Raw genomic sequence first — 27,036 nt, 5'->3', positions numbered from 1 at the left:
TCATTTGGAACTGGAAGTACGCAATCAGGCAGCAGCAGCGACCAAAAAAGAAAAATTCAGTACAGTACTGTGTTAAATCATAATGTAAACTACTAAAGAAAAATGCCCTTTTTTTTTTTTAAACTTCCATTCCCAAGATGTTCGTAACTCTGAGGTTTACTGTATTTGCTCTGGTCTAGAAGGCTACCCTGCATAGCAGCCTCCCTTTTACAGCCTATGCCAGTCAAAAAGCACAGTCCTTGATTTAATTTAGATTTACCAGACCAATTAATTTGTGGGTCAATCTGCAGTGGGTAGCAGGTAGGGGAAGCTGAGATGATGAATCTTTCATGAATGAGAATGCCACCTTCTTCATATGCCTGGGCATCTTATGTTCTGTATAAATATTTCATAGTAGGAACTGAAAGTTATGGAACAGAGTTAGATTTTATTTTTTGGGGTGGGGGTGGAAGAGACACACACAAAGGGACATTCCAACCTTCCACATCACAAAACATGAGAGTCTCTATTTTCATTCAAGTAGTCACACAAAATCTTTGACTTTTATTTTATTTTCAACACACACACTGTGTAGGAAAAGCTAAGGTGTGTAAAAGAGAAAGAAGGATATTTCTCTACAGCTGTTCCACAGACACTCCCCCACCCCCATAAAACCCTTTTGCACAGCAGAATATAATTGTAAATTCTCTACAACAGTGTCTCAGTACAGCAGAGATTATTATGATAAATACATTTCAGTGTATTTGGATTTATTGTAAGAGGGATCCACCAGATAGCTAGCGCTATGGCTTCCCACTGCTAAGTTTCTTTAGCACAGTGATACCTTTTTATACGCAATGCATTTCTTGCTTAAAAAAAAATGTTTAGGTAACAACATCAGAATAGCCCAGCTATTCTTATCAGAGCGGTTGTTTTCAACAGGCCAGCTGTGAAATCCATAGTTTGTGCAGGAGCTAGAATTTTACTTATTTAAAAATCAAGTTACTGGAAAACTGAGCCAGATTCTTGCTATAAGTCCTGTGCTTTTTTTTAAACCTCTTTGCGAACAGGTGATCTTTTCCAAATGTATGATGACTGAGTGAGTTCATTCAGCAAAGCATTTGAACAGATTCCCTCCTCCTTACCCATTCTGCCATATTTTTTTTTTGCTTGTGCCTTAAATAAAAAAAATCCACAGATTCTTCATTTCTTGCACACCCCAAATTTCCATGGGAATTTGGGGCACTCAAGTGATGGAGGGCCAGGACCCAGTTCTCTAAAACAGCCAGGAAGTAAAAGAAATGGCCTTTGCCAGAACTCTCAGCAGCAAGAGGATTTGGTAGAGCAGAGAAAGCCATCAGGCTTCTGCAGCATTGACTGAGATGGTTGTTTTTCAGGGTTATTTTATCCTGCCTAAGACTGTTCCAGATCTCTCTTTTGCATTTGATTTGCCCCAATTGCTTCTGCTCATTAGGAAACTCTTGAGGATAAATAAATGCACAAGTACAGGTTCCTTGCTGCCTCCTAGTCCTGTGTGAAGAAATGTCCTGATCATTCTCCATCATCCTGCACGATGTGCAGTTATTTAAAGCATGTAAAGTCACTGCCAGTCTGTTTGGCAATATTTGCATTCATGTAAATGAGCACATAACATGCAGGACAACAGAGAATCAGGCCCCTCCTGTGGCTTCAGGCCTTTAGTGCCAAAGCTTGTTCCCTGTGGCAAGACTCCCATTGACTTTGATGGGGCAGGATCAGGGCCTTAAAGTAAGTGTATCACACTTGGTCCTTGACTCCAGTAAGAGCAGGGTGCTTGTTAACATCAGTGGAAGCTTGGTTTGATTAAGGGCTGCAGAATATTGGTCTTTATTTTGGTTTTCAGTGCAAACAGACATGCAGAGCATGGGAAGAAAGGGTTTTGCACTGATACCACGGACCAGAGAGGTCAGTAGGGAAGGGATGATTTTCATTTAATAGCAACCTGTCAGGTCAAACTGGGATCCAAAACTCACGTTTTGTTTAAAAACAAGCTTTTATAAACCAATATCCACTTATAGGTAGAAAATAAAATTTTAAAAATTGAAACAATTTAGAAACAAAAACCAGCACACAAGCATTACATCCCCCTGCAGTATTTGGGTTGCAAAAACACTGCAGTGGTGTTGAACATAAAACAAACTGACTAGAAACGAAAAAGGGGAAAATGACTTATTTTCACTGTCAAAGCTGAGAGAAACATACAAAGTAATCAAAACTACATAAATAGTGAAACGTGAACTTGACTTTTAATTTTTTTTCCCAGTTACAATCATCTATCAATACAGAAATTTATTTTGTGAAGTTTTAAAATATGATTTAACCTGACAGTGATTTTTTTAAAAAAAGTCACAGGGTCACATTTGATTTCTATCAGCGGGGATACCTGGAGCACCTCTTCTGGAGTCAGATGCCAGATTTGTGCCTGTGTGCTCAAGATCAGGTTGCAACTGGCAATTAAAAATCTTTTTCTGAAAGCTTGCAAAAAAATAGATGTGCATTTTGCAACAAACAAAATGGTGTTTCCTACTCTGTTGTGTGAAATGTCACCAATTCAAGGCCAGGTTCTGCCCTCATTTAAACTAGTATAAATTCAGTGTTGCCATCGGTGTTATTCTGGATTTCCACTGAGTTAGATGGAGGCACTGTGCATTTGCACTAATCTAAAAGAGGAGTGCTTGTTCCTCTGCCTAGAACCTGGCATGCTGACCAATAATGCCCTTGCACTTTGTAGGAACAGTAGCAAGCAAACAAGATGCTTTTGAAACAGGCCTTCAGAGCCTGAGCTAAACAGTAGTTTTATATAAGTTTCTAGCTTTCAATGTACAAACAGGACTAAAAAAAATAAAATGCAGAGACTATCAGGATCTTAACTGTACATCAAACAGACTCCAGTTCAGGGCAAACCATTTAAACACCCCTCCCCGCCCCTCCACCCACACACCCCTACCTCAGTATGTGCTCATAGAAAGAATGGCAGCATCCTCCTTTTGACAAACTGTTCCACGTCAACAAATGCACTTGGCAGTTCTAAAGACACACACCCTCAGGATAGCACAAAAAGGTTTTAGTATCAGGTTTTGGAAAAACTGAATCAGCATCTGCAGTTATTAGGTAAAATAGCAAGGAAAGAAACATGCTACAGGAGGAAAACAAATGGAAGAGCATGGACTGGCTTTCTACAGAAGAACTGATTTAGCTCCATAGGTCAGCTTTCACAGCTTCATCCAGAATATCTTCTGCTTTCAATGCAAATGAGGCCTAAAACTTTTCATAAAACTAGCAAGAAAAGCCTAGCACGTGAAGCAGAAACAGAGACTGCAATACACAGTTTCCGTCTCACTTTTGACCACAGTGTGCATGTATATAGCTAAGCAATGATACACAAAAGAGGTGTGGTTGCAATTTACTAATCCACAAGCATGTTGGGACATACAATATGAAACATTAAGTCAACTGTGAGCGCCTACAGTTCCCGACATTATTTTTCCTAATTTTGGGGTGAATTTAATGCTGATAAAAGGCACCAGACTGAGACCTTTGGAGACCAACATCTTCCCTCCCACTAGGGCAGTAGCAAGGCAAGCTTTCCACAACACATAGCCCAGCTAGTGTCTTTCACTCTGCTCCAGAGGGGAATCCAGTTGCCATAGCACATCCAAACCTGGGCCTTGCCGTAGAGACTACCAGCGATCGCAACAGCAGCTTGTGTGTCACTGAGGCGGAGACTCACCAAACAGCTGTCAGATGGCTAACGATAGCTTTCCGTGGCTACTGATATGGGCTGAATTTGCAGGAGCAACCTAGACTTTAAAAAGCGCCGTATCTCCTTACCAGGTCCTCCAAGCCATCCGGCCCTTCACAAAACAAGGCTGTTTAAAGGTGGGGCTAGCAAGCTCTGCAGGCCTTGGATACTCCTCAATCCAAGCCACTTGGTAAACCACATGATGTTTATACTCTGTACCAACCATAGCAGCTCTTGTCCACCGTAGCAATAACTGACTGCCACTGTCTTTGACGGGAATCTTGAAACGGAGCTGTAGTGACTGTTAGCTGCACATCCAATCAGGCCCCAATAATTCATTTGCTGTTCCAAGATTTAGTCCTTCACCTTATGGGAGACATCCTGCTTTGTAAAGCTGTGGACCAAATTCTCTGCCGGCTTACACCCTGGGCAGCTCCTGCTCTCACATGTATGGTCATAAATCAAGAGTTATTGCACTGAGCTCAATGGGAGTTACTCCAGTAAAGAGATGAATTGAGCCCATTGCCTGTAAGCCATGGGTAGTGGGGAGCAGCGCCCCCCATAGATAAAAGACAAATCAGCTGCTTGCTCTTCTGGGAAATGTACCAGGCGACTAGTTTAAAAGGTGGATGTAGGGGAGAGATCCAGAGACAAACACTTTAAGGAGACTAAGTGAAATATGCTCTGGGAATGCAGAGTGAGTCACCCTCAAAGCACCCTTATTCCCCCTGGCTGTGGATGTGTCGGAATCGTCACAGCAGGTGGTGTCTGCCTTATCCCTCGGGCCCCCACTTCTTATTATTGAAAACTTTATGGTCACATATTACAGGCCTGCTCCATAGCTCCTTGAAGCCAATGCTATTCTTTCCATCGACAGGCTTTGGACTGGGCCTTAAGAGAACAATGACTGTATCCACAGTGACTTTGGATGGGACCAGTTCCTGCTGGCATGGGTACATTGGAGAGGAAATGTATTGCAGGTACAGGTTCACGAAGATCGATGCTCTCTCCTGGAGGACAACTCAGTCCGAAACAGGTAGTAACCGTCATTCTTCAGATGTGTTTCCGGGGTGATCGTTGCTAGGTGATTCACCTTTAGGAATGTGTCTCCGGGGCCATTGTCTATTTACGCATTATTGGGACAGGATAGCAGAGATATAGCTGACGACTCTTCTAAACTAGTTTTCCATCTTAAAACCAAAACTAAAAAACCACGCATGTGTGTGTTTGTACCACACTGGCATCTCCAACAGAAATATGGAGGAAGATCCCCTTTCAACTATGACAGTAGTTTATAGTACCACCTCTTACAGGACTGGTCTAGTCACGGAAAAGTGTTCCACACACTGCATGAGACAAGTCTTAAAGCTGCAGGCCAAAGTTGTTCAAAAGTGACTTGGGACTTTAGGGGGGCTGTTTTTCCGGGGTGCGCCTCACTTTCTGAAAATCAAGCCACATTAAGATGTCTCCAAACGGAGGCCCTGAAGTTCTTGGCCATTAACATGTCCTAAGTACGCTATTGATTGCTGTGTTGTGCATTTCATCATGCACCTGAAGAAGCATCAAGACTACTGGGTAAATCCATTTCTTCTAATAGTCCTGTTATATAGCACAAACAGCTCTTTGCAGAATGCTAATCCTCACAACATTCCTGTGAGGTAGGCATGTTGTTACGAGCTGGGGAAACTGAGGCAGGGAAGCCACCCTTTTGAAAATAGTCTGCTAATTTTGGGTGCTCAACTTGCAACACCAAGAGCCTGATTTTCAGGTGGGCCATGCCCCCAAACTCCAGAAGCTTGGCACCTGTGAAAATCAGTCCCTGAGGGGCCTTCAAGTTGGGCACCCAAAATGAGTGGAGACCTTTTAAAATGTAGGCCTAAGGCTTTGACTCAGGAAAGCACTTAAGACCACGCTGCAGGAGGAATCTGCTGCATCAAAGGCAGGACTAGCACTCAGGAGTTCCGCTCCCTAACAACTAGACCCTCCATTGTCCATGAATATTCCCATCTTAAAGCTCGGCTAATTAAGTTGCCTAGAGCCACTGACATGAATATCTTCTGGAGCTACTAAAGACCAGTTAAACCGAACATGTTGGTGTTAAGGGAGTGTGTTGCTCTGACAGCAATCCTGATCATCAGCCCCTGAATTGGATCAAATTCCAGAGAGGAATTCGTATAGCTTGAAGACCAACGCATGTTTTAGCGGTGTCCTTTCCTCTCCCACCGAAGGTGGGACCAAGCGATGCTCTGACAGTTTCATGGGCTGGTCTTTCCATTCTTCACTGTTGAATAGCCTGGTGCTTGGCTGTTATTTTTGTGCTTAAAATCAGGAGTAGAGTGAGAGGGCTCTGAAAAAAAGCCCAACAACAAACAGCAAAAACACAAGCTGCTGGGATTCACATGGGGGGGAGCTATTAGGAGGGGGACTTTCAGTATTAAAAAAAAGAAAAAACCCACATTGCACTTTCAATGAAAACTTATTAGATGCTGAGAAAACATGTAAAAAAAATTGAAGTTTGGGATCAGTTTGCATAAGTTATCGAGTGAATAAAGCGCTAGATATTTGTATTTCCACCTGTCTGGCAAACAGGCAATTCAAGTGTGGGCTGTTGACGTAGCCTGGAACCTGCAAAGTGAAACAGATTAAAGCAAGTGTTAAAACTTGCCCTTTGCGGCAGAGAAGAGTGAATTGCTAGAAGTGGGTGAATTTCATCTCTGTGCAGAAGGTCAGTACAAGTGCTTAGGCATCACTTAAGCCAGGGATCTCAAACTCCCTGCCTATGGGCCATCTGCGGCCCGAGAAGCTCCCCAGTGTGGCCTGGGGGATTCCACCAGTTTTGGAACCGGGTCTCTCCCTTGGCCCCACGTGCTGCCCCCAGGCCATTTATAATGGCCCAGGGCCCCACCCACCACCAGCGCAGGGGAGCTGAGCAGCTGTTCGCTCCACATGTCCACCAGCCCCTCCCTGGTGCCCTTGCCCGGAGCGCCCCTGCGGCCAATAGGAAGCTGCAGGGGTGGTGCCTGGGGGCAGCAGCACGCGGAGGCCCCCCGTCCTGCCTCACCTTGGAGCCCCAAGTAAGCGCCACACTCCCCAACTTCCTTCCAGAGCCTGCAGCCCCTCCTCACACACCCCCTCCTGCCCCTAAACTCCCTCCTGCACCCCCAGCCCCTGCCCCAGCCCAAAGCTTGCACCCAGCACCCAAACTCCAGCCCAGAGCCTGCACCTCATACCCCCTCCCCTACCCAAACTCCCTCCCAGAGTGTGCAGCCCAATACCCTACCCTAGACCTTCTCCCCTACCCAAACTTCCTCCCAGAGCCTTAGGCAGGCAGGGGGCAGAGTTTTGGGGGTGGGTTCTGGGCGGCATGAGTGACACTATTGGCCCGCTGGTAGGATTTGAGGATTGGCATTGGCCCTAAGGTATTGAGTTTGAGACCCCTGATTTAAACCAATCTTGCCCGGAGTCCGAGCTGCCCCCAGAGTGGGTGAAGACACAAAGGACTAGCCAGGGGGCATGGACAGACTTATCAGTTATAGTGTCAGCTTTCATTTTTAAAGACGTACATCTCTAGTGCTTATGCTTCAGAAGCAAACCTTCTAAATGTGACCAGAGCATCTGTCTGCCTAAGTTTTCAGAGAGCTGGAAATGATCTCTCAGATGTATGAGCTGCCTCATTTGTCTGTGCTGGTGCTAATTCACATGCCAAGGAAGATAATGATATTGCCATCTGGAGTAACTATTTCACTGTTCAAAGCATGTAAGAAAGTAGAGGGAGCGTGGGACATGCCAGAGACTAGACTTGGGGAAACAGATGTCTATATTAAATTATATCTGCCTTTAATGCCACCTGAAGGTGGGGTGCAGATAGGGAAGGGGGTTCGATTAATTCGGTTTCTGAAGGGGTGGGATTTCAGCTTCCAAAAGTTTGGGAATCGCTGACTGGAGCTGTGCCTGGGCCTTGTGCCAATTTTCAGCACAGGGATGAATTTCACCCCGTATGAGAAAGGAACTTAGGAGGTGGCAAATGGTTTGGTCTTTTATTTTCCTCAGTTTTATATTATGATGTAAGCAGTTTGTAGGAGTGCGCTCTCTCTGTTCATCTGGAGATCAGACTGCTGAAGTAATCATATGAAATGATTAGGAAGGGGCCGGGGGAGAATTATATTTTAAGACCAAGCTTTTCAGAAGTACCCAGCCCAACTTGAGACACTACAAGGTGCCTATTTTATGGACGGTGAGGGGCCCGCAGGTTCTGAACAGCCACACCCCCTTTAGGGTATGTCTACTCTGCACACTCAGCCCAGGGTTCTGACTCAGGTTTGAGCCTAACCTGCCCTCCGTCACAATCCACTCCCAAATTAGTCTAACTTGGGTCAGCCAGTTCTCAGGACACAGGTACTAGGACTCTGCCAAGGAGGGTGGGTTAGAACCAGAGTCCAGCTGTGATTCAGGTCAGCTCAAGCTGCAGCCCCGAGTTAGAAGGTCTGCGTAGTGCAGTATGGACACATTAACACGGCTGTGAGACCTGAGTCCAGCAATTGTAAGCCCAGGTTTACAATGCAATGTGGATGCTCAGTTACGAGCTGGAAGCACTGCGTCCACAAGCCCAGGTCCTGCAGACTTGGGCTAACTGTGCGGTGTAGACATACCCTTAGAGTGCCTCAAGTTGGAGAGCCAAAAATTAAGGCACCCAAGAGCAGTGGGCACTTTGGAAAGTCTCGACCTACAGTTTTCAAGGCTGGGATTTCAGTGAGATTCAGGCCTCAAACCCCAGCCCTAATGTGAAACCTACCGTACCTCAGTGTGCAGTGCCTACCAGCAGTAAACTGACAAGTGACCAGTCCAGCAGCTGACTGGTTTTACATCTGGACCTAATCGGATTAATTGATTGAGATAGTATGTTCTGTGCAGTCATCATGCAGAAGGGAAAATTTCCTCTTCCAAAATTCACAAAGATAGCAAGGTACTTACACTCTGTTGCTACACTCCATTGTTAGAGTTACAAAACTCTGGAGCTACTCCATTGCCTCTCCCGTCCGCCTTTGGATCTCATCTCTTGAACAGCGCCTGTCTGCAGAGAGAGAGAGAGAGCACGCACGCTTAAAAAAATAGTCATTTAAAACTGTGCCTCTAGGATATTTTTGTGCAAAGGGGTAGAACATTTGTGTTAGTGATGGCCTAGCTAAGAGCTGCTACCAAGCTTTACTGCGCATTGATTAGAAAAAGCGGCACAGAAATCAACCAGCATCTACTGAGAATGTGCTTTCGGTCACCTGACAAAGCTGCTGTGGAGTGGTTTGAGCAGAGTTCTGCAAGTTAGAACTCCTGAATTCCTTCCTCCAGGCTACAGCAGGGCACGTGAGCTAGTTGAGAGGAGGGAGCTTAGAGTTACAACTTCTGGGTTTCATACCCAACTCTGAGGGAAGCACGGTCCAGTGGTTAGAGCGAGGGGCATTGGGAGTCCAGACTCTGGGCTTCTAGCCTCAGCTCTGCCACCGATTTGCTGTGTGACCTTGGCTAAGTGATTTTCCCCTAGCACAAAGATGGGGGATAGACAGTGCTGCCTTACCTGACAAGGTGGCAGATAGGCAGCACTAGAGAGCTTGCTTCCAAGCCCTTCATGGTGGACAGGAGCAAACAGGGAAAAATCTGCATCCCTTCTCCCACTTGGAGGTCCCCTCATCTGGGCGAGAACGCAAAGGACACACAGAGGAGCCCTAATCATGGAGATCGGAGGTGGTGGGGTGTCTTTGGCAGAGCCATGTAAGGCCATAGCGGGCTTTCTGCAGAGGGGTTCTATGAGATCTCAGATATTCCCTCTCTGGTTCCTATCCTGCCCTACATTCTAGATGGCTTCTCTGCTTAGTTGCATTTGTCATTTCCCATCCCGCCACTGCATCAAGAGAACCCTGGATCCGGCAGCTACTCTAATACATGGCTCACCACAAGCGCCAAGGCTGTCTGCTCCGTCAGAGGGAGAATATTTGCTTCTGAGCTGCGGTGGGAGAAGACACACTGGCTGTTCTGTGCTCAGTGCCTAGTCCAGTTACTATCTGGCTTTTCCCACCCACCGGGGCAGGGCTGGCTGGGGCATGAGACATGCCTCTTTTTTAGCCACCTGGGTGTTGCTGGGACCGGAAAGCATTTCTGCAGAGAGCATTCACTTAAATCAGGTTTAAGGGTGGAAGGGGAGATGGTAAATCAGGGGGATGCGATTTAAAAACCCAATATCCCAACCCACCTGCACCCCTCTCTTGGGAGTCTGATGGGAGAGAGAGAGAGAGAGAGAGAGAGAGAGAGCAGCAAAGAGTCCTGTGGCACCTTATAGACTAACAGACGTTTTGGAGCATGAGCTTTCATGGGTGAATACCCACTTCGTCGAGAGAGAGAGAGCGCACTCTAGTGAGGCAGCTTCTCCTTACCCTCCACCTAGTTTAACGTGGCTGTGTGGGATTCATCTTTTCTCCCCCACCAACCTTGTTTTGTGTCTCCTGCCACTTCTCTTCCCTCAAAACTCAGGCAGCTGCTCGTTAAGCTCTGCTTGATCACATCAGCTCAGCCAGCTGAGATGCTGTTATTCTCCAAGATCCACCGGCATAAAATATAAGTGCTGAAGAAGGAGAGGCCATCAAACTTATTGCAGAGCCTGTGATTCTTTAATATCATCAAGATCTACCGGTCTGCCTTTGTTTCTTCAGCAGCAAGGGAGCCATATAAGCACCATTAACCCTGGGTCATGGTCATAGACCCCAAAGAGATTGTTAGCAGGCTAACCAACTTTGTTCAGGATTAACAACATTTCTGCATATTTCAGGAGAACCAATGGCCACAGCAGACAGCAGCAGCCGTTGGGACTCCTGGGTTCCATTCCCAGGTCTGGGAGGGGGCAACATCTAGTGATCAGAACAGTTGGGCTTGGGAATGGAACTCAGGCGTCCTGACTCCCAACTCTACAAATGTGTGAACGTAGCAAGTCACTTCCTCTCTGGCCCATCTATAAGGGGAGGGAGGAGGGGACGGGTCACCGCAGATCCTCCTTGCAGCTAAGAGGGGTTTGGAGGCTGCCGTTCATTCCTGTTTGTAAAGCGCATTGAGATCCTCAGCTTGGGCAGCACCACGTGAAGATAAATGATTAGCGTCCATGCAAAGCCATTGACTGAAGTTAGTTCCATGACAGAAAAAAAGTCCAAACCCTGGTTCCTCCAGAAGGAAACACCAGCATGAAGGTCACTTGCAAAAAGACCCTGGGATCTTTAGTGCTGGCTGCACCCCACGGCGTTCTGAGTGAGTTCACTGCCATCATTCACCACCCTTTTTCAGCGCACGGTGTGTCTGCATGCCTGGCAAGGGCAGGCTGGATCTCAAGGATAATTACTCAGGGACTTGTGCTTTCTCTCTCTATGCTTTCAGACCCCACTCTCAGAGTTAAGCAGGTTTAATGAACTGGGCAGGAGCAACCTGGCAAAAGACAGCTCGTCCTCAGGCTGACCTGACACTCGCAAATGGAAAAAGGAGTTATGTAACCGCTGCCCCCACCCTGCTAGCTGCCGAGCGGCGTCCCTTCTCACGGGAGATGAGGGCACTCGGAGCCACAGGGGAGGTGCTAAGCACCTGGCAGGATCAGATCCCAGCAGAGCTCCAGCTAAGAGAATGTAAGGCAGCCAGGCAGCTCCCTATAAGCCTGGGCAGAGCATATGCCAATCCGCTGAGTTAACTTTGACCACATTTGTGTTTGCAGCACGTCTCTGCCTTGCTGCAAAACAAGATTATACTGGCTCCAGCTGAATCGTGGGTTAGCTGCCTCCGCCCGGTCCCAGCATGGCCTTAATTGTGGCCTTTCTTGCAGGCAGACCTATTCTATCACTTTCCCCAACTGAAACCCTTTGATCACAAAACAAACATGCCCAAATAATCCCCAAATCTTAGGGCTCATTAGTTACACTCAGACCTTCCAAGCCCAGTTCCCACAACTCCAACCCCCCCTGCATACCTGAGAATAAATCAGGCCCTGTTATCTTCTGACCAGTGCAGCTTCCTTTGCACAGCCCGTACCCAACCTTTGGCATCTGCCTTCCCAGTGGTTGCTTCTGCAAGATGGTAAGTGATATGGATGTGTACCATGACAGCCTGGGGTCAGAAGCCACACATTCACTACCCGGAGAAGAGCAGATGGACCAGGCTAGGCTATCATCTAGAGCAGAAGTTCTCAAACTGGTCCGCAGACCACCAGTGGTCCGTGAACTCCATTCAGGTGGTCTCTGCATTAGTTCCCTCCAAGATGCGTGCCTGGGTGGCTGCACACAAGAGAATGAAGGGCCACCCACCTAATTAGTGGAGCCGCGCATGCATGGCTCCACTAATTATGTGCCTGGACCCTGGAGAAGATGCACATGTAAGGTGAGGTGGTGGCCTTAGGGTGGGGGGAATTTGGGACGTAAAGTGCTGCAGCGGCCAGAGAGAGAAAAAGAGACGACTTTCCCCAGCTCCAGGGCTGCGGCTGCTGGGGAGAGACCCTGCTCCTTCCCAGCCTCAGTTTGAGGGTGCTGCGGCAGGGGAGAGAGGGCACATCCATTGCATTAGAAAGGTAATACTACTGATATTAAAATATGAGTTGTGTGCTTTTAATTGTAGAACAAAACACCTTTTTTTTAATATAGCGCTTTTATCCAAAGTGCTTTATAATAGTTAGCTAACGGTACAAACAACATTTGGAAAGATCATTAAATGGTCCGCCGAGACCCTCTGCAATTTTCAAGTGTTCCACGAAAAGAAAGGGTTTGAGAATCACTGATCTAGAGCATGCCAACTGGGGTGGGGGCTGTATGAAATCAGAGGATACTTTCTTTAACATTGTCTTTCAGTGGCCTGGTCCAAGAGGGAAAGTCCTCCACTGTCAGGAATGGAGACAGTGGAATAAGGGAGAGCTCCTGAAGAGATTGCAAAAAGCAGATAGCTGTTTGGCCATAAAAATCCGTGAAGTGGCAAGGGAGAAATGGAATTAATTCAGGGCAGTCCCCTGGCCTGCACCATGCAGGAGGTCAGGCTATATGATCACTGTGGTCCCTTCTGGCTTTAGGATCCAAGAACCTGTGAACAGTGCTGATGTCAGTCACTGGTGGAAAGACCCACCTGGGACCCCCTGTAGTTGGATTCCTTCTTGCTCAGGTAGGACTGGCTTGTTTGTTTTACACCTGGTCCTGTAAATCAATAGAGGCTGGGCGCTGGGCTGGAGTTGGTGCTGGGCAGCACCTTGTTAAAGTTCTCAGCAGATTGGAGGACAGTTTTTCTTGCTCTGAATGATCAAGGTCCCATTGAACCATCTCTGCCAGGTCTGATTTCCTTAAGGCCCAAAATTCTTCTGAAGAGTAAGTGTTATGCCCTTGGAATACACCAGCTTGCAGCCAAAGGGCAGAGCTTTATATAAAGGAGGAGGATCCTCTAGATTTCCTACAGAGTCTTCACTGAGCCCAGCTTTTACCCCATTCCCATCTCAAACCATGCTGCTCTCTGCTTTCCGTGCACTCAGCACGCTGATCAAGGGGGAAACCTAGGGGGAGTCCAGAGAAAAGCACTTCATCCTGGTTTGTTGGCCCAGCCCTGTGGCTCTCTTCCTTGGCTCTGGTTCCCAGGAAGTGTTTAAGTGAGAAAACAAATGAGAAGAGTCAGTGCAGTGGTGCAAAGAGAACCCAGGAGTCCAGAATTCCAGTCCACACCCTGAATGGACTCAAGAATGTGGACAGCTAGACCCAGAGCAGCAAAAGGGGTAATCAGCCATGCAGAAAGAGTTGCTCAGGCCCGGCTCTGTGCTCCAAGTGCATTTAGAGAAGAAAAAAAACAAACCCTACAGCCGACCCATCAGATTATCTTTCTTGTGAAACTCCCTTGCCCCTGAGCCTGCCAAATTAAACAGCCTGCTGCTAGGATTTGCAAGTCACAGTCAAGAACTATTTCACCAAGGCTGCGAGCAACTTCCCGTCAGCTGCAGGAAGGACAGCCAACATGTCACAACAAATATCTCCTGTGTCGCTCTTAAGAACGTGACACTCTCCTCCTCCAAGAAGCTTGGTGGCAAAATGTTTACTGCTGGGGGGGGAGGGGAGGAGATGCCCCCTTCTTCTCCTTTACAGGTCGTGGCTTGAAACTACACATCCAGCACAGGAACAGCCATGACAACTGTCAGCAGGAATCTGTGCAGCATTGGCAGCTGTCCCATGGAACCGCTCCTCCAGCAGACAGTGCCCGATCTGAGAGAACACCACGCTGGTAGCCTGGCTGAAGCCTTGATGGCTTCCCCCTCCATCCTCTCAGTCCTGACCTGCAACGCTCAGAATTTGGGGTCCATCCAGTCCTTGGCCTGTGTTGCCATCAGCACCGGTGACGCTAGGTTTTGTGATAGGGATGCTTGCGCTCCAAGACCTGACTAGAGCCACCAGCTCCATCCACAGTGGAGCTACCAGTCAGCTGTCTGCAGCCAGCCGCCGCCACCCAGGACTGGATTTGAACTGCCGATTCAGCGGGGATAAGCCTCATCACCCTACGTTTCCTTGAACCACCCAGTTCAGAAGGGAGACACCTATGAAGTCACCTGGGTGCAGCTCTAGTGGCTGGTTCTACCCACGGAAAGTCAGTGTGACATGCACAGGGTGCGGAGCACTGGGGGCTGTTCTCGGTGCCGTTACCATCCCATGCACTTGTGAGGACAGACCAGGAAAAGGACTAAGACGTGGCATGGGGGTACGGGCCGCCTTGGGAAAGCCCCTGTAGATTTTTCTGCTGTGAGTGGATAGGTTGCTACCTGAGCATTATCTCCATTTTGCAGATAGGGAAAAGGAGGCTCAGAAAAGTGAAGTGCTCAAAGCCAGCGGCAGGGCAGGTGTTCCCAGGATTCCTGACGTCCACTCCTGTGCCTATTCCATTCAAGGAGGCCGTATCTATGGAGTGCAGGGCCTTCTTGCCAAAGCAGCAAATCAACCTCTAAGGCGGCTTGTGGCTTCATGCTGCAGAGAAGCCTGTGAAAGCCGAGATGCCCCAAAGTCCAGAAGGATGTGAGAGAATCTGTCTTCTTGACGCAAATTATACTCCAAATGCCAGAGCTACATCTTAGTTAAGTGCCGCTGCTTAGGTACATGCAAGCTTCTGCCCTGGCTAAGGTACATGCCATGCTGCAGGGAGGCAACGTTCCCTGATGCTGTGTTGTGATGCTTGTTAAATCCAGGCTTTGGGAGGCAGCTGGATTGGAGGAAACGCTTTATAAGAGAGCAGAGGGCACTTGGACGTTACAGCTGGGGAATGAGGAGGCTCTTAGGTAAAGATTTCCACTGCAGACCAGAACGTGGCACGAGGCGCAGACGCACGGGCAGAGAGAATGCCAGGCCAGGAGGAACACACTCAGGAGAGCAACAAGGGTAAACACTCCAGGGCATTTACTCTCATCCGTTTGGGAGTCTGGCTGCCATTAGAAGCTGCCTTTTTTCCCAGTGTGATACCGCAGCAGCTCCAATCAGCTGGGGCGCCCAAGCTAGCAGCCTCCCCAGTACAGATGGCCCAATGGAAGATCCCACAGGTGGATGGAGAGGCCACACAGGGTGCCCTAGTTCCCCTGCAGAAGGCTGGATAAATGAGGTGGCTCGAGAGGGAGAATAGAACTTGTGGCAGGTCAGGAGCCCACCTAGCTGGAACTTTGTATCACAGAACTACACAGGCACCAGACACACAGAAATAAACAAACTCATTAGACCAGTCTAAGCACAAAATCCAGATCCTAATGGCAGAACTCCCACTGCCCTCTGTGGGACCAGGGTTTCGCTTGAAACCAGCAACTCAGAAGCCTGGGGTAGACGCTTACCAGTCTGAAAAACAGCCAGAGAGTCAGCGTTTTTCATTTGCAAGTCTCCCTGCATCCCACCTCTTCCTCCTGCTGCTCGGCTCAGGCCATTTAGCCTCATGGCCCAAATGGCCCCAGTAACCCTCAAGTCTCTCACCTTCCTCTAGGAACATTTACTCAGGATCAGATCTGCCTGCAGTCCCTGAGGCCACCTCCAGTGGAAGCCTCAGCCCCACAGGCTTTAAGAAATTGAGGGGGGATAGATCCGAGTCCGTCCCTATGAAAGGGCACAGTCTGTTGGGTTAGCTTTCACCCCGGCCTCCAAACGCAGCTGCTGAGTCAAACAGATTCTGGTGTGTGTGATTGATCTCGTGGAAGGCAGACAGCAGCAAGCCTGGGTGTGCCGGGTCACAAGGAGGCTTTTCCATGCACTTAACAGTGTCTTTAATGTTACATATGTAAATGGGCTGGTAAAAATCCATTCGGTGCGGTGTCAGTTACTGTTTAATAAGTGGGTGTGCAGGCAGCCCTTAGAAGCATGCAGTTCACAGACAGCCCACTAGAGGGGCCCCAAGAGCAGCAACAGCTACACCTGCCTTTGAGGCCTCCTAGCAGCAGAATGCCAAGGAGCTTTAGGGCTGGTCTACATGGGGACATCCAGGAATATTAATTCGAATTAACTGAAGGTGTGAATTCGAAAGGGATGATTTAAACAGCATTAAATCCCCATGAGGCCACTGTTATTCAGAACTAAGTGGCCTTAATTTGGTTTAGTGTAATTCACTTTGAAAGTGAATGTAGCTAGACCAAATTAAGGCCACTTCGGTTCTCAGTGAGGTGTTCACAAAGGGGTTTAAATGCAGTTTAACTAATCCACTTCAAATTCACACCTTTAGTTAATTTGGATTAATATTCCTGGATGTCCCCATGTAGACAAGCCTTCAGACTAATCCGCCAGCCCAAGTGACTTACTCAGGGTCACAAAGGGAACCCGTGGCGGAGGTAGGAATTGCCTCTAGGTGTCCAGACATCCAGTCCTGTTCCTTAGGCACACGGGTCTCCTCCATTCCTCCAGCTGCCCAGATGGTTATTAATTATCCCTATTGCATAGACCCCAGTCAGTCAGGGCCCAGTTGTACTAGGTGCTCTACAAACAGAGCCATCCCCCACTCCTTTAAACATGAACATGGTTTCCACTCTGGGATCTCCTGCCAGGACTCCCCTCTCCCTCGTTCTGCAGCATTAGAAGAAGGGCAGCCGTGACTCCCAAGTTAAGAACTCGTACACTACACCACGTTCTCTACCATTTGTTCCACACATAGACACGCGCCCCATAGCGTTTTGCTCATCTGTCAAAGGCTCAGTCCTTATCCAAGGGTGAAGTTCCCCTCCACAGTGTTTGCAGTCACACAAACAGGACGTTAAATTTTAGACAGAAGCAGCACAACAACAGCTTCTCAGCTCTGCCTGAGAGTTTGTTTACCGTTTCCCATGCTGGGCAATAAAATAATACCAAGCAGCAGCATTTAAGTCAGTCTTGCAAAAAAGAGTCATGAAAATTTGCCAGCCCGGCAAGCAGGAGAGAGGAGTTTTGCCAGGCTGATGTACGTGTAGCCAGAAGGGGCTGCTCTAGGCAGAATTAGAGAGGTCTGTTTTGATTCAGTGGCAACCTCTCTGCAGCACCAGGGCTTATCTACATGGGGACATGCAGGAAAGTTCATTTGAATTAACTGACAGTGTGGATTTGAAGTGGATTAGGTAAAATACATTAAACCCCTGTGTGAATACCCTCATTTAGAATTAAAATGGCTTTAATTTGGTTTCTGAATGAAGGTGTTCACACAGCGGTTTATTCAGAAACCAAATTAAACCGCTGTGTAAACACCTTCATTCAGAAACCAAATTAAGGCCATTTTAATTCTAAATGAGGGTGTTCACACAAGGATTTAATATAGTTTAACTAATCCACTTCAAATTTACACAGTTAGTTAATTTGGATCAACTTTCCTTCGTGTCCCTGTGTAGACACGCTCTCGGTTTCCTCCCTGCAGTTGCAGTGGGGTATTATTCTACAGATTCTCCTCTGCCCCAGATTAAGAAGTAAATGATACGGTACCTTGGGACGGCCCTCGTTAGCTGCCATATCACCTGATCCGATGTGCGTCAGGTGTACAAAGTTCATCGGCTCCCCTATCATAGTGCGGTCAATTCGCCTCCTTTTCTTTTTCTGCAGGGAGAACAAAAATGAAGACTTAACAGACACAGAAATTAACATTTGTTTCCTGCTGGCAAAGAGAGATGCATCATTGACAGGCATTTGGGCACGGAGTGTGCCCACTGGGCTTCGCGGCAAGGGCACTTAGTGGGTTACATAATACGGTTCTGCCCCTTTGTGTGGGTTTTAAGGCTCTCAAGGTGCTTTATGTAGGAGGGAGTATTTCATCATGCCCGAGTTACACATGGAGAAACTGAAGCACAGACAGGGGCAGGGACTTGGCCAAAGTTGCAGAGGAGTTGGCAGCAGCACCAAGATTAGAACTTGGATCCTAGCTGGCTGATTCCTAGAACAATGCAGGCACCGATTCTGTGCTGTGTCTCTCGAGAGGGAAAGAGGACAACACAGAACCACGTACCCCGCCCTGTGCTGCTTCTGCTCTGGGGAAATTCTCCCCTAGCCACCTTTTCACAGGCCCTTTGCACTGCTGAAGTGGCATTCAGGGGCCAGACCGGAGCCCAGAATCAGTCCCCTGTGGGCCAGATTCTGCTGTCAGGTCCATTGCTAGAGTCAGAGTAACACCCTGAAGTCCATGGAGTGAGAGCGGAATCTAGCCCAGAGCCCATGAAATGGAAGAAAGTTGTTGGAGTGTGTGTATGTAACAGATTCGTGTCAAGCACCCCCTGCCTCCAGAGCTTGAGTCATTAAGAGACCCAGAAGGCAGAAGCTCAGCCAACCCACATGAGTTTATCCCCAGAGTGGCTGGGGAAGGAGGGCATCTCAGATGGGAAGGACCCCCAGAGACAGGGGATTCCCCAGTAATCACATGAAATTGATCGCCTGCTGGATCCTCATGGCTGATTCTTGCTCCTAGAGGGTACGCTTATCCTGGTCAAGGGCCCAGCTGATGTTCCCTGACCAGAACATTCCTTCTTGGTCCCCCGACCTGGTGCTGGGGTGAATTAGTGTAGTGAGGTAGCAGATTCCCAAGACCCCATCCCTATGCCAGCCCCCAAGTTACAGGCTCATGCCCACCACCAGGTGCATTCCAAGGGGTTTTGCTCGTGGCTACTGCCATGGATCTGATCTGGCTTGGGTCCTTCCTGCGGATTGCGGGCAAACACAAGGAGAGGGAGACACATCCCAGCTGGAGAGTCAGAGTAAGAACCCCAATCAAGAAGATGTCAAAGGATTTTAAGATACCCCAGGGCAGGAGCGAAGACAGCAGCAGTGAACAAACCTTCCTGCCCTACCGCCAGCCCAAGAGCGGTCGCTGCAGCTAGACTTCCCAACCCACAAAATGGGGGCGGGTTTGAGATTATGTCTATTGTGGAATGAAGGACAGGTGTGTGTGTGCGGGAAATACCCCCACCATTCAAATAGGGTAAGTAAACCTAACTGCTCTGGAGAGGGAGGGGGACTTCCAAGCACTAGACACTCCAGCAATAGGTGAGAGACAGATCTAACCACGGCTTGTGAACACGATGTGGCTACATCTACGCTTGCAGCTAACTGAGCTCACCTGCCAGTGGGGCCTGTGATCCCTGCATCAGATCTCCTGCTGGCCTGCAGCCTTCACTTCTCTGCCTCTGTCAGGCAGCAAACAGTGACTTCACCTCCCCCCGCCACACTCTGCGTAAGTTTTGACAGGATGTCTGGCCACAACGCCCGCTAGCTGTAGAGACCGGTGCTTTGAAGCCGAGAACCCAGGCTGTAACTGAGGAAATATTTCAAAATACACTGTCCTTTCAATAGGAAGCGGGAGGATGGATGCAGAGCGCAGAAAGGCTGCTGCTGCAGCAGCATTGGGATGCCCAGGTTGGAAGCAGTCCGTTTCCTATCTAACCCTTTGGCCAGGCTCCCCTGGCAGCTCAGGGGATCCAAATGGCAGAATACAAGACCAGGTTCTTTTCACAATATCGGCATTGCTTGCATTACGGACGTTTTATGGCATGCTGTGAAACATTTGGCATCAGCTATGGTCAGAGACGGGACTGGACTGGCTGGACCATTGTCCACTCTGGGCATGGGCTGGCTCCTCAGCAGGCATAAACTGCAGAGCTTGTCAAAAATGTTTCCAACCAAATGGTTTGCACCAAAAATGCTGATTCAGCAAAATCCAAACATTTCGTGGGAATGTATCCATTTCGTTGAAAATTGACAAGAAGTCATTGAAACTTCTAAGTTATAGGGGACAATTACAAATGAAATGAAAATGCAGAGTAAAAAAAAGTCAGAACAGAACACGTCAATAAGGTTGTTTTGCTGTTTCTGAAACGACATCTTCAAAATTTCATTGTGCAGCAAAGTTTGAAATTTGGACTCTTTGTTCTCATTCGGGACAAAAGGTGGTTTCAAAATGCCAGATCTTCCCATTTCCTGACCAACTCTAACAAACAGACTTTCCTCCCCTGACTTTAGCGGAGCTACGCTACCATGGCATGTGCAGCCTGCACTAGCCACGAACGAGAGCCGACGAGGCCAATTAAGTCATCTGGCCTCACCTGAGGGAAAAACGGGCCAGGGTCAACTGAGCTAGAAACCCAGCAGGGGAAGGTTTGGACCAGTCTTATAAAGCCAAGAAGCCGAGGTCAGAAAGGGACTGACTGCACAACGTAGGTGCAGTGGGGATAAAGGGAAAAATGCGTGAATGGATCAGAGAATTTTTGAGTAAATGGACCACGCAGGTCAGAGTTGGAAAAGTTATGTCGAATGTCATTTTCACAATGGTACACCACAGGGAAGTGCCATCAGCCTGGCATCGTTTAATAGTGGGATACATCTTCAAAACAAATAAGCGCTGGTGTCCCTCTATTTTCAGAGGATTGTGCTGTACGAGTTAGGGGCAGGAATGCTGAGGTGGCCAGAAAGAGAGACTCAACAAAGCACTATGTGAGACTTCAGCCTGGAGAAATGCATGTGGATTTCAAGTTTGCCATTGTAAAACAAAAAGGATTGTTCTTCACGAAGAGGAAAGCTATGAAGGAATGTAAACTGGGTTTGTATAGAGAACCACTAGACTCAGTTCAAAGGTTTTGATTTCCAGGGGTATAGTTGATGGATTACTTTGGAAAGATCATACAGATTGCTAAAGATAAATGCGAAGGAAGGCTCAACCTGCTTAAAAAAAGTCTTGCTGGGACTAATTTGGGGTTGAATAAGAAAACAGAGCTGATGGTATATGGAGCCTTAAATCGGACCAGTTATCTATCAGCTATTGCTGCCAAGCTCTTGGGTAAACATCAAAAGCAGAACTTGAGAAATTAGATTGAATACAAGCACAGGCACTACGAGTTGTGTGTGGTTCATTTATTGCCACACCCATAGGAGCGCTACAGGCAGCTGCTAGTGAAATGCCAGTTCCACCATGAATGAAACTACTGGATCTAACTTTCTGGGCCAAAGTTAATGGGGATTGCAGTGATGAAACATACCAAACAAGCGTATGAGGATTGTTGGGATTTCAGTAGGCGAACTAAAGCACTTACAACGTTAGAACTCCACGTGTCGTCCAATTAAAACATGGATGCAGGAGTTGAAAGACAAGGAAAAGCTAAACAAAGTGAAAACTTTTAGTCATGAGAAAAATTAGTTATGGATGGAAAGCCACACGTCCAAATGTGGATTTAGATTTATTTGATAAACGTACGGATAAATAGGAGACAGTAAGTATTAAAAAAATTAAGTGTACCAGTATCTAGATGAGAAGTGGAGTCGTTTTTGTCAAATATGTACAGGTGGGTCCAAAAACAGGAAGAGCAGGAAACAGCATATTATGTACCAAAAGTCAGGAATTCGTGCATCTAAAAGAATAACCGATTTTGTAGCCGTCATGCCAGCCAATCTAGTAGCGACAATGCTGGCATTAAACTGGATCAGTGATGTACAGCCAGCAGTGGCAGCCAGTCATCTTTTTTGACTCAATATCAAGCCTTATTGCAACAACAAAAAGGGGCGTCTCCATATGTAGAAGTGATTTAAAATCAATGAAATGATATTTCGCATAACAGAACTAGAACAGATGCAGATGCATGTAGGATTAGCTTGGATCCCAGCCCATATCAGGCTAATAGGGAATGAAATGGCAGACAAAGCAGCTAAAAGTACTGTAAGAAGTGGAAGGCTTGATACAGAAAAACCTTTTCAGTGTTTGAGAGCAACGTCAGTCCAGGTTATTAGAGAGACAAGGTGGGTGAAGGAATCTCTTTTATTGGAGAGAGAGACAGACGAGCTTTTGAGTCCACAGAGCTCTTCAACAGAAGTTGCTCCAATAAAAGATATTACCTCACCCTCACCTTGTCGCGTGAGTAGACAGGAATTCAAAAGCCTAGTACAGCAAAATTTAAGAGAAGAATGCAAAAAAATTGAATTAAAAAAAAACACAAAAGGAAAAAGATTTTTTGGATTGTGCCCTAGAGTTGAGGATAACAACATACCTTAGGGCCCGGATAGGAAAAACAAAATGATTTTGTGTTGAGTATTAATTGGCCTCTGTGGTTTGAATGCAAACCTTTTTTCGAATCAATAAACACAAAGATGGACTATATGTACCCAGAAGAAACAATGGATCACCTTTCCTGGCTATGCACGGGCTTTGATAAAGAAAGGGACAAGCTCTGGGGAATTGAAATGGCTTAAGGTTACAAATGTTACATTAGGTTATTTAGGGAGGGAGACCACTGGGGAAAGGGGGCACTATTAGAACGGTGTGGTTACATTACTTGATAGACACAGGGCAGAACAAGAGAATATAAACTGCTAGGTAGTTGGTGACGACTACAGACTAACCAGTCAAGCCTGGTTTGCCATGAAAGAAAAGCAAGACAGGAAGGAGAAGATAGGGAGGCTGGTAGGAAGAAGCCCAGGGAAACAGCAGAAGGGGCCTGAGGACCTGGATTGCTGGTTGGTAGGGTCCCCGGGTTGGAATCTGCTATAGGGGTGGGCTGGGCTCCCCGCCAAGCACTGGTATTGTGGCTAGAGCTTCAAGATGGGGACGGGACTGGGACAGTGGTCCTGTTGGAAGGTGTAACCCCGGAAGGGGTGGCCTAAATGATGAGCTGGCCAGAGGACCAAGCGCCATATGGGGGTTTACACCAGACCCTCTCTTGCTGCCTGGGAGGAAGGTGGATGGGACAGAGGAAAGGGGATAGTGCGACGTGGGGGAGCAGGATGAACCTGATCGAATCAAACCCAAATTCCTCCTTGGAAGGGTTAATGCTGATATTCCAAGCAGCCCAGGGCCCCAGAGGGAACCAGCTCACAAGTTTCTGTTCGCATTTCAGGGCAGAAGATTATTTTTAGATTTCTATGAGAACTGCCTCTGTGTGTCAGGGGGTGGGGGCGGGGGGGGGAACACAGATGGCTGGCAGCAGAGCAGAAAGGGGAGGGTGGCACAGCACCAGGGAGCCACACACAATAACTCTAAGCAGTCAGACCTTGGTGCAACCTCTAACTGCAACCTAGGAGGAGTCCAACTGGCACATCTCCCACATACCTGCAGAGGAGGGAATGCACCCAGCAGCCACCATGCCCCGGGCCGGGCATGCCAAGGGTTAAGCACATTCCAGCCCAGGGAAAGAAAGGCCCAAACAAGCTAGTGAATTAATGAAGGCTTTTGGAGTTGGCAGCAAGCGCTGGTGGATTCCTGTCTCCACAGTCTGCTCCATGGGAGGGGAACATGGCTCTTATCGCCAAGGGGCCTTCAGTGCCAGGACCAATGCAGCTTCGCAGGCTGGTATTCGGCTGGCACTGCTCGCCCCCTCCAGTTCCCAGCTGACGGGGCTGCCCGCTTATGCGTTCATCTGTGCTGGAGGCTGGAGGAGGAGAGAAACAGCTAGAGATTGAGCAAAGCAAGCCAGACAAAAGGAGGACCCTGAGCAGAGGGAAGGGGAGATGGCAAAGAGCATTGTCTAATGAGTAAAGCACCGGATTGGGCATCCGAACTCCAGGGTTTATTTAGCAGCTCTGCCACATGACTCTGGGCAAGTCACTTCCCTTCCCACGCCCTAGAACTCGACACTCTGCTCCCCTCCTCCACTGGCATCTCTGTCCCTCAGCACCACTTTGCTCCTCTTGGTGCAAGAGCCTTCTCCTCTGCAGCCCTGGAACAGCCTCTCCGTATCTCTCTACCCCCTCTGAAATCCTGGGACATGTGCCGGGGGCAAAACCTCTCCTGGGATCCCCCTCTGCATTAAACACCCACGGGCTTCCTCCCCTGCTCCAGATACCTGTTCCTCTGGGCTGGCCAGGATCAGAGCAGAGGGGAGCTGATTCCCAACAAGCTGCTCCTCTAGACGATGATTCAGTGCAGAAAACGGGAGCCAGGAAAGAAGCATTAGCCCCTTGAGCAAATGCTACCAGAGCTGGAGCGAGACAGCCCTGGACACGGATGAGGTGGTGATGTTTCAGTGGGCAGAGTTAAAACATTCTGGCTGGATTTCACAGCATGGTTCTAGTCTGAAAAGGGACTCAAAAAAAGGCTCCTTCCTAAGCAAATTGTCCTGCTCCCTGAAGGTGTATTCAGAGTCCTGGCCGCTTAGCCCTGCAGACCCAGCGCCCAGCTCTGGGAGGCTGCGCTAGGTTCTGTTCCAGCTCACCACTAGGCTAGTCCATTCCTGCTGCACGAGCTGGTGCCCAATCCAGCTCACTCTCCCGGAACCGTGGCTTAAAACAGAGCTTTACTTCTACACTGAGCAGATCTGAACTAGAGTCATTGAGAGCAAACAAACAAGGGGAGCTGCACAATGCCTCATTTGGGAAGCTGCTTCTCTGAACTGAGTCCAAATGGGGCTGGGCAATGGGGTGGCCAGTAATGATTTTTGTAGCTTTGCTGCCTAACGTAAGAGCAACCAAGTCTCATGCTTCAGGGCTGACTGTAGCAGGGGCCAGGAAGGAATCTGTCTCCTGCAGGCGTGCACAATTGGCCAAGCATGAACCGGGGGGTGGGGGGTGTTCTCCCTTGCTTCGTTCTGCCGAGGCAGCAGATTTCAGCATTAGATGACTCAGTGGTCTGATCCAGAATGCAGGAGACAGGTGATATGGATTTCGAGCTGCTCTGGAATGGATGATTACAGTGCATTGCCCTGATTGTTGGGATGTTACTGTATGAATATATTGGTTTAATTTGGGGGGAAGGGAAGAAGCGGGGACGACAAGCAGGAAGGCAAAGACTGGCTCTAGATAGCCACCACTCAGCAAAACTTAAGAGTTGTTAAGAGACAATGGCAGATCTGTTAGCTTGATGATTTCAGCTCCAGCGTCAGCCAGCCTACAAACCGCACCACTGTCGCAGTTCAAACACTGCCTACTTCAACAAGAGGAGTCTCCCATCGCTGCACTTAATCCACCTCCCCGGAAGGTCGCAGCTCGGAAGCTCTGTCTACGCCGGCAGTTAGGTCCAGTTAACTGTATCACTTGAGGGGTGGATTTTTCAAACCCAAGCGACTTAACTTTTCACTGTAGACCAACGCTGAGACACAGGCACCTGTGACTGTGAGGGATAACTGAAGAAGCTACGCCTGCCTCGTTTACCATCGGGGACGCCTGCAGCCTCTTCCACAATCCTTTCCTCTCTTATGCTTTGTTCCTACTGCTAAAAATAACCAATGCTTTGGTCCCTGACTTCCAAAGGGGAGAACCGCAGCTGTCCAAGCTCCATCAGTCCCACTGGCTAAGCACAGGATGTTGTAGCCTAGAGCCCAGTCTAAGACCTCGTTTCCATGGGGACACTCCAGAAAGTTAATCTGAATTTAAAAATTCACACCCCCGAGCGCCGTAACTAAACCAACCTAATCCCCAGTATATACCCAGCTAGGTCGATGGAAGAATTATTCCACCTCTCCAAGAGGTGGATTTGCTACAGTGATGTCACTACAGTTCCGGTCACTGTAGTAAGTCTCTACACTCTGTGTAGCGTTTCTAGCGTCGACAAAGCCTGAGCATCCCCATGTAGACAAGGGCTAATGGTGGAGAACTGCAGAATTCCAGCCCAAGAGAGCCCAGACACCAGGGAGGTGGAGTTTGCATGCCAAGATGCAGCTAGCTTTGTAACCACGACAATAGGGTGGGTTGACAGATGTTCTCCCCCAGGGCTGGCAGATTAAGAGGAACAATGAAACGATTGGGTAGGACAGGAGTCGGAATGAGGGCAGGGTACTAGACTACAGGGAGCAAGAGGCTGATCTGGTAGAGTGAACTCCATGTGGCCATGCTGCACTGTACCTCTCTCCCACCCTATCCCATGCTGACGGCATCAGAAGGTGAGAAGTTTATATGGGAGCGACTTACCGGTTGTGGTTTCTCTACTACACAGCAGCCAAGCTTGTGCCAAAAGTCACTCATATTTGCAGAGGCTTCCAGTTTTTCCTTTCCCCCCCCCCCCCCTTTCTGGTCACTTCACTTCCAGATGTGGTCAAGGCTCTCCAGCCCCCGGCTTCACTCCCACTCGAGCTGGGAGGGTTTACACCCAAGAGAAATGGCAGCCCAGGCCCAGTTCTGAGTCACTCCATGGAGCAAGTGTAGTTGGTCTCTGGAAGGAAATTCCAAGGGAAAAACAGGGGGAAGGTCACTTTCCCTTCAGCTCTCAGGGTCGTGTGTCACCGTTCAGGTCCCCTGCGCTGGCCACACCTGCCACGGAAGGAGAGATTTGGTTAGGAGCCTTATCAGGATGCATCAGAGCACAAGCAATCTGTGGGGCACAACTCCATTCCAGCTACACCCCACTCTGCGTGCATCCCACAGAGCCATGGCTGGGGTACCATCATCTCCAGAGGGCTGGGTTACAGCGTCTCCTCCATCCAGGGCACTGTGGCAGAGAAGAGAATGACTCATTAGTCAGCCCAAGCAGACATAAGCTGGAAATACCCTCGTGCACTGAGGACTCCAGCCATCTCAGAGGAACACAAAGGGCCCTAAAGTTACTAGGCTGCACGTCATGTAGCTTCCCCCATGCTAGTCAAGGTAGCCTTCCAGCAGCACACTTTCCCAAGTCCAGAGGTTGTGCTGTTGGTCAGTTAAACAATACATCTGATTAACAGATCTCATGCTTCAGGGCACAAGTGGCAGGGGTCAGGAAGGAAGCCTCTTACCCAATGGGAGAGCATTGCACAATTTTTTTAGCTTTTGGAATTCCAGTAGGGATTGGTTACAGCAGGAGACAGGATATCAGACTAGACAGACTCACGATGGTATCTGGCTATGGCAAATGCTGTGTGCTGATCAGGGGAGTGGAGGCTGGAC

The 27,036-nt window shown here is 48.4% G+C and overlaps 1 protein-coding gene across 2 annotated transcripts in view; it reads right to left on the bottom strand.

The window, feature by feature from the left end:
* Positions 1 to 508: 508 nt before the first annotated feature.
* The window catches only part of CDC42SE1 (CDC42 small effector 1), a 55,737-nt gene continuing 29,209 nt past the window's right edge, over positions 509 to 27,036 (bottom strand). For both annotated transcript variants that reach the window (XM_050930652.1, XM_050930653.1), the window contains exons 2-5: positions 26,086 to 26,424; positions 17,701 to 17,811; positions 8,732 to 8,831; positions 509 to 6,385 (exon numbers count right to left, since the gene is read on the bottom strand). In XM_050930652.1, coding sequence (XP_050786609.1) covers positions 8,760 to 8,831; positions 17,701 to 17,811; positions 26,086 to 26,139 — 237 coding nt within the window. In that variant the 5' untranslated portion in view covers positions 26,140 to 26,424 and the 3' untranslated portion in view covers positions 509 to 6,385; positions 8,732 to 8,759. The remainder of the gene's footprint in view (positions 6,386 to 8,731; positions 8,832 to 17,700; positions 17,812 to 26,085; positions 26,425 to 27,036) is intronic.

Source organism: Gopherus flavomarginatus, chromosome 20 (assembly GCF_025201925.1).
Source record: "Gopherus flavomarginatus isolate rGopFla2 chromosome 20, rGopFla2.mat.asm, whole genome shotgun sequence".
NCBI lineage: Eukaryota > Metazoa > Chordata > Testudines > Testudinidae > Gopherus > Gopherus flavomarginatus.
This window is presented reverse-complemented; position numbering and strand designations above follow the sequence as displayed.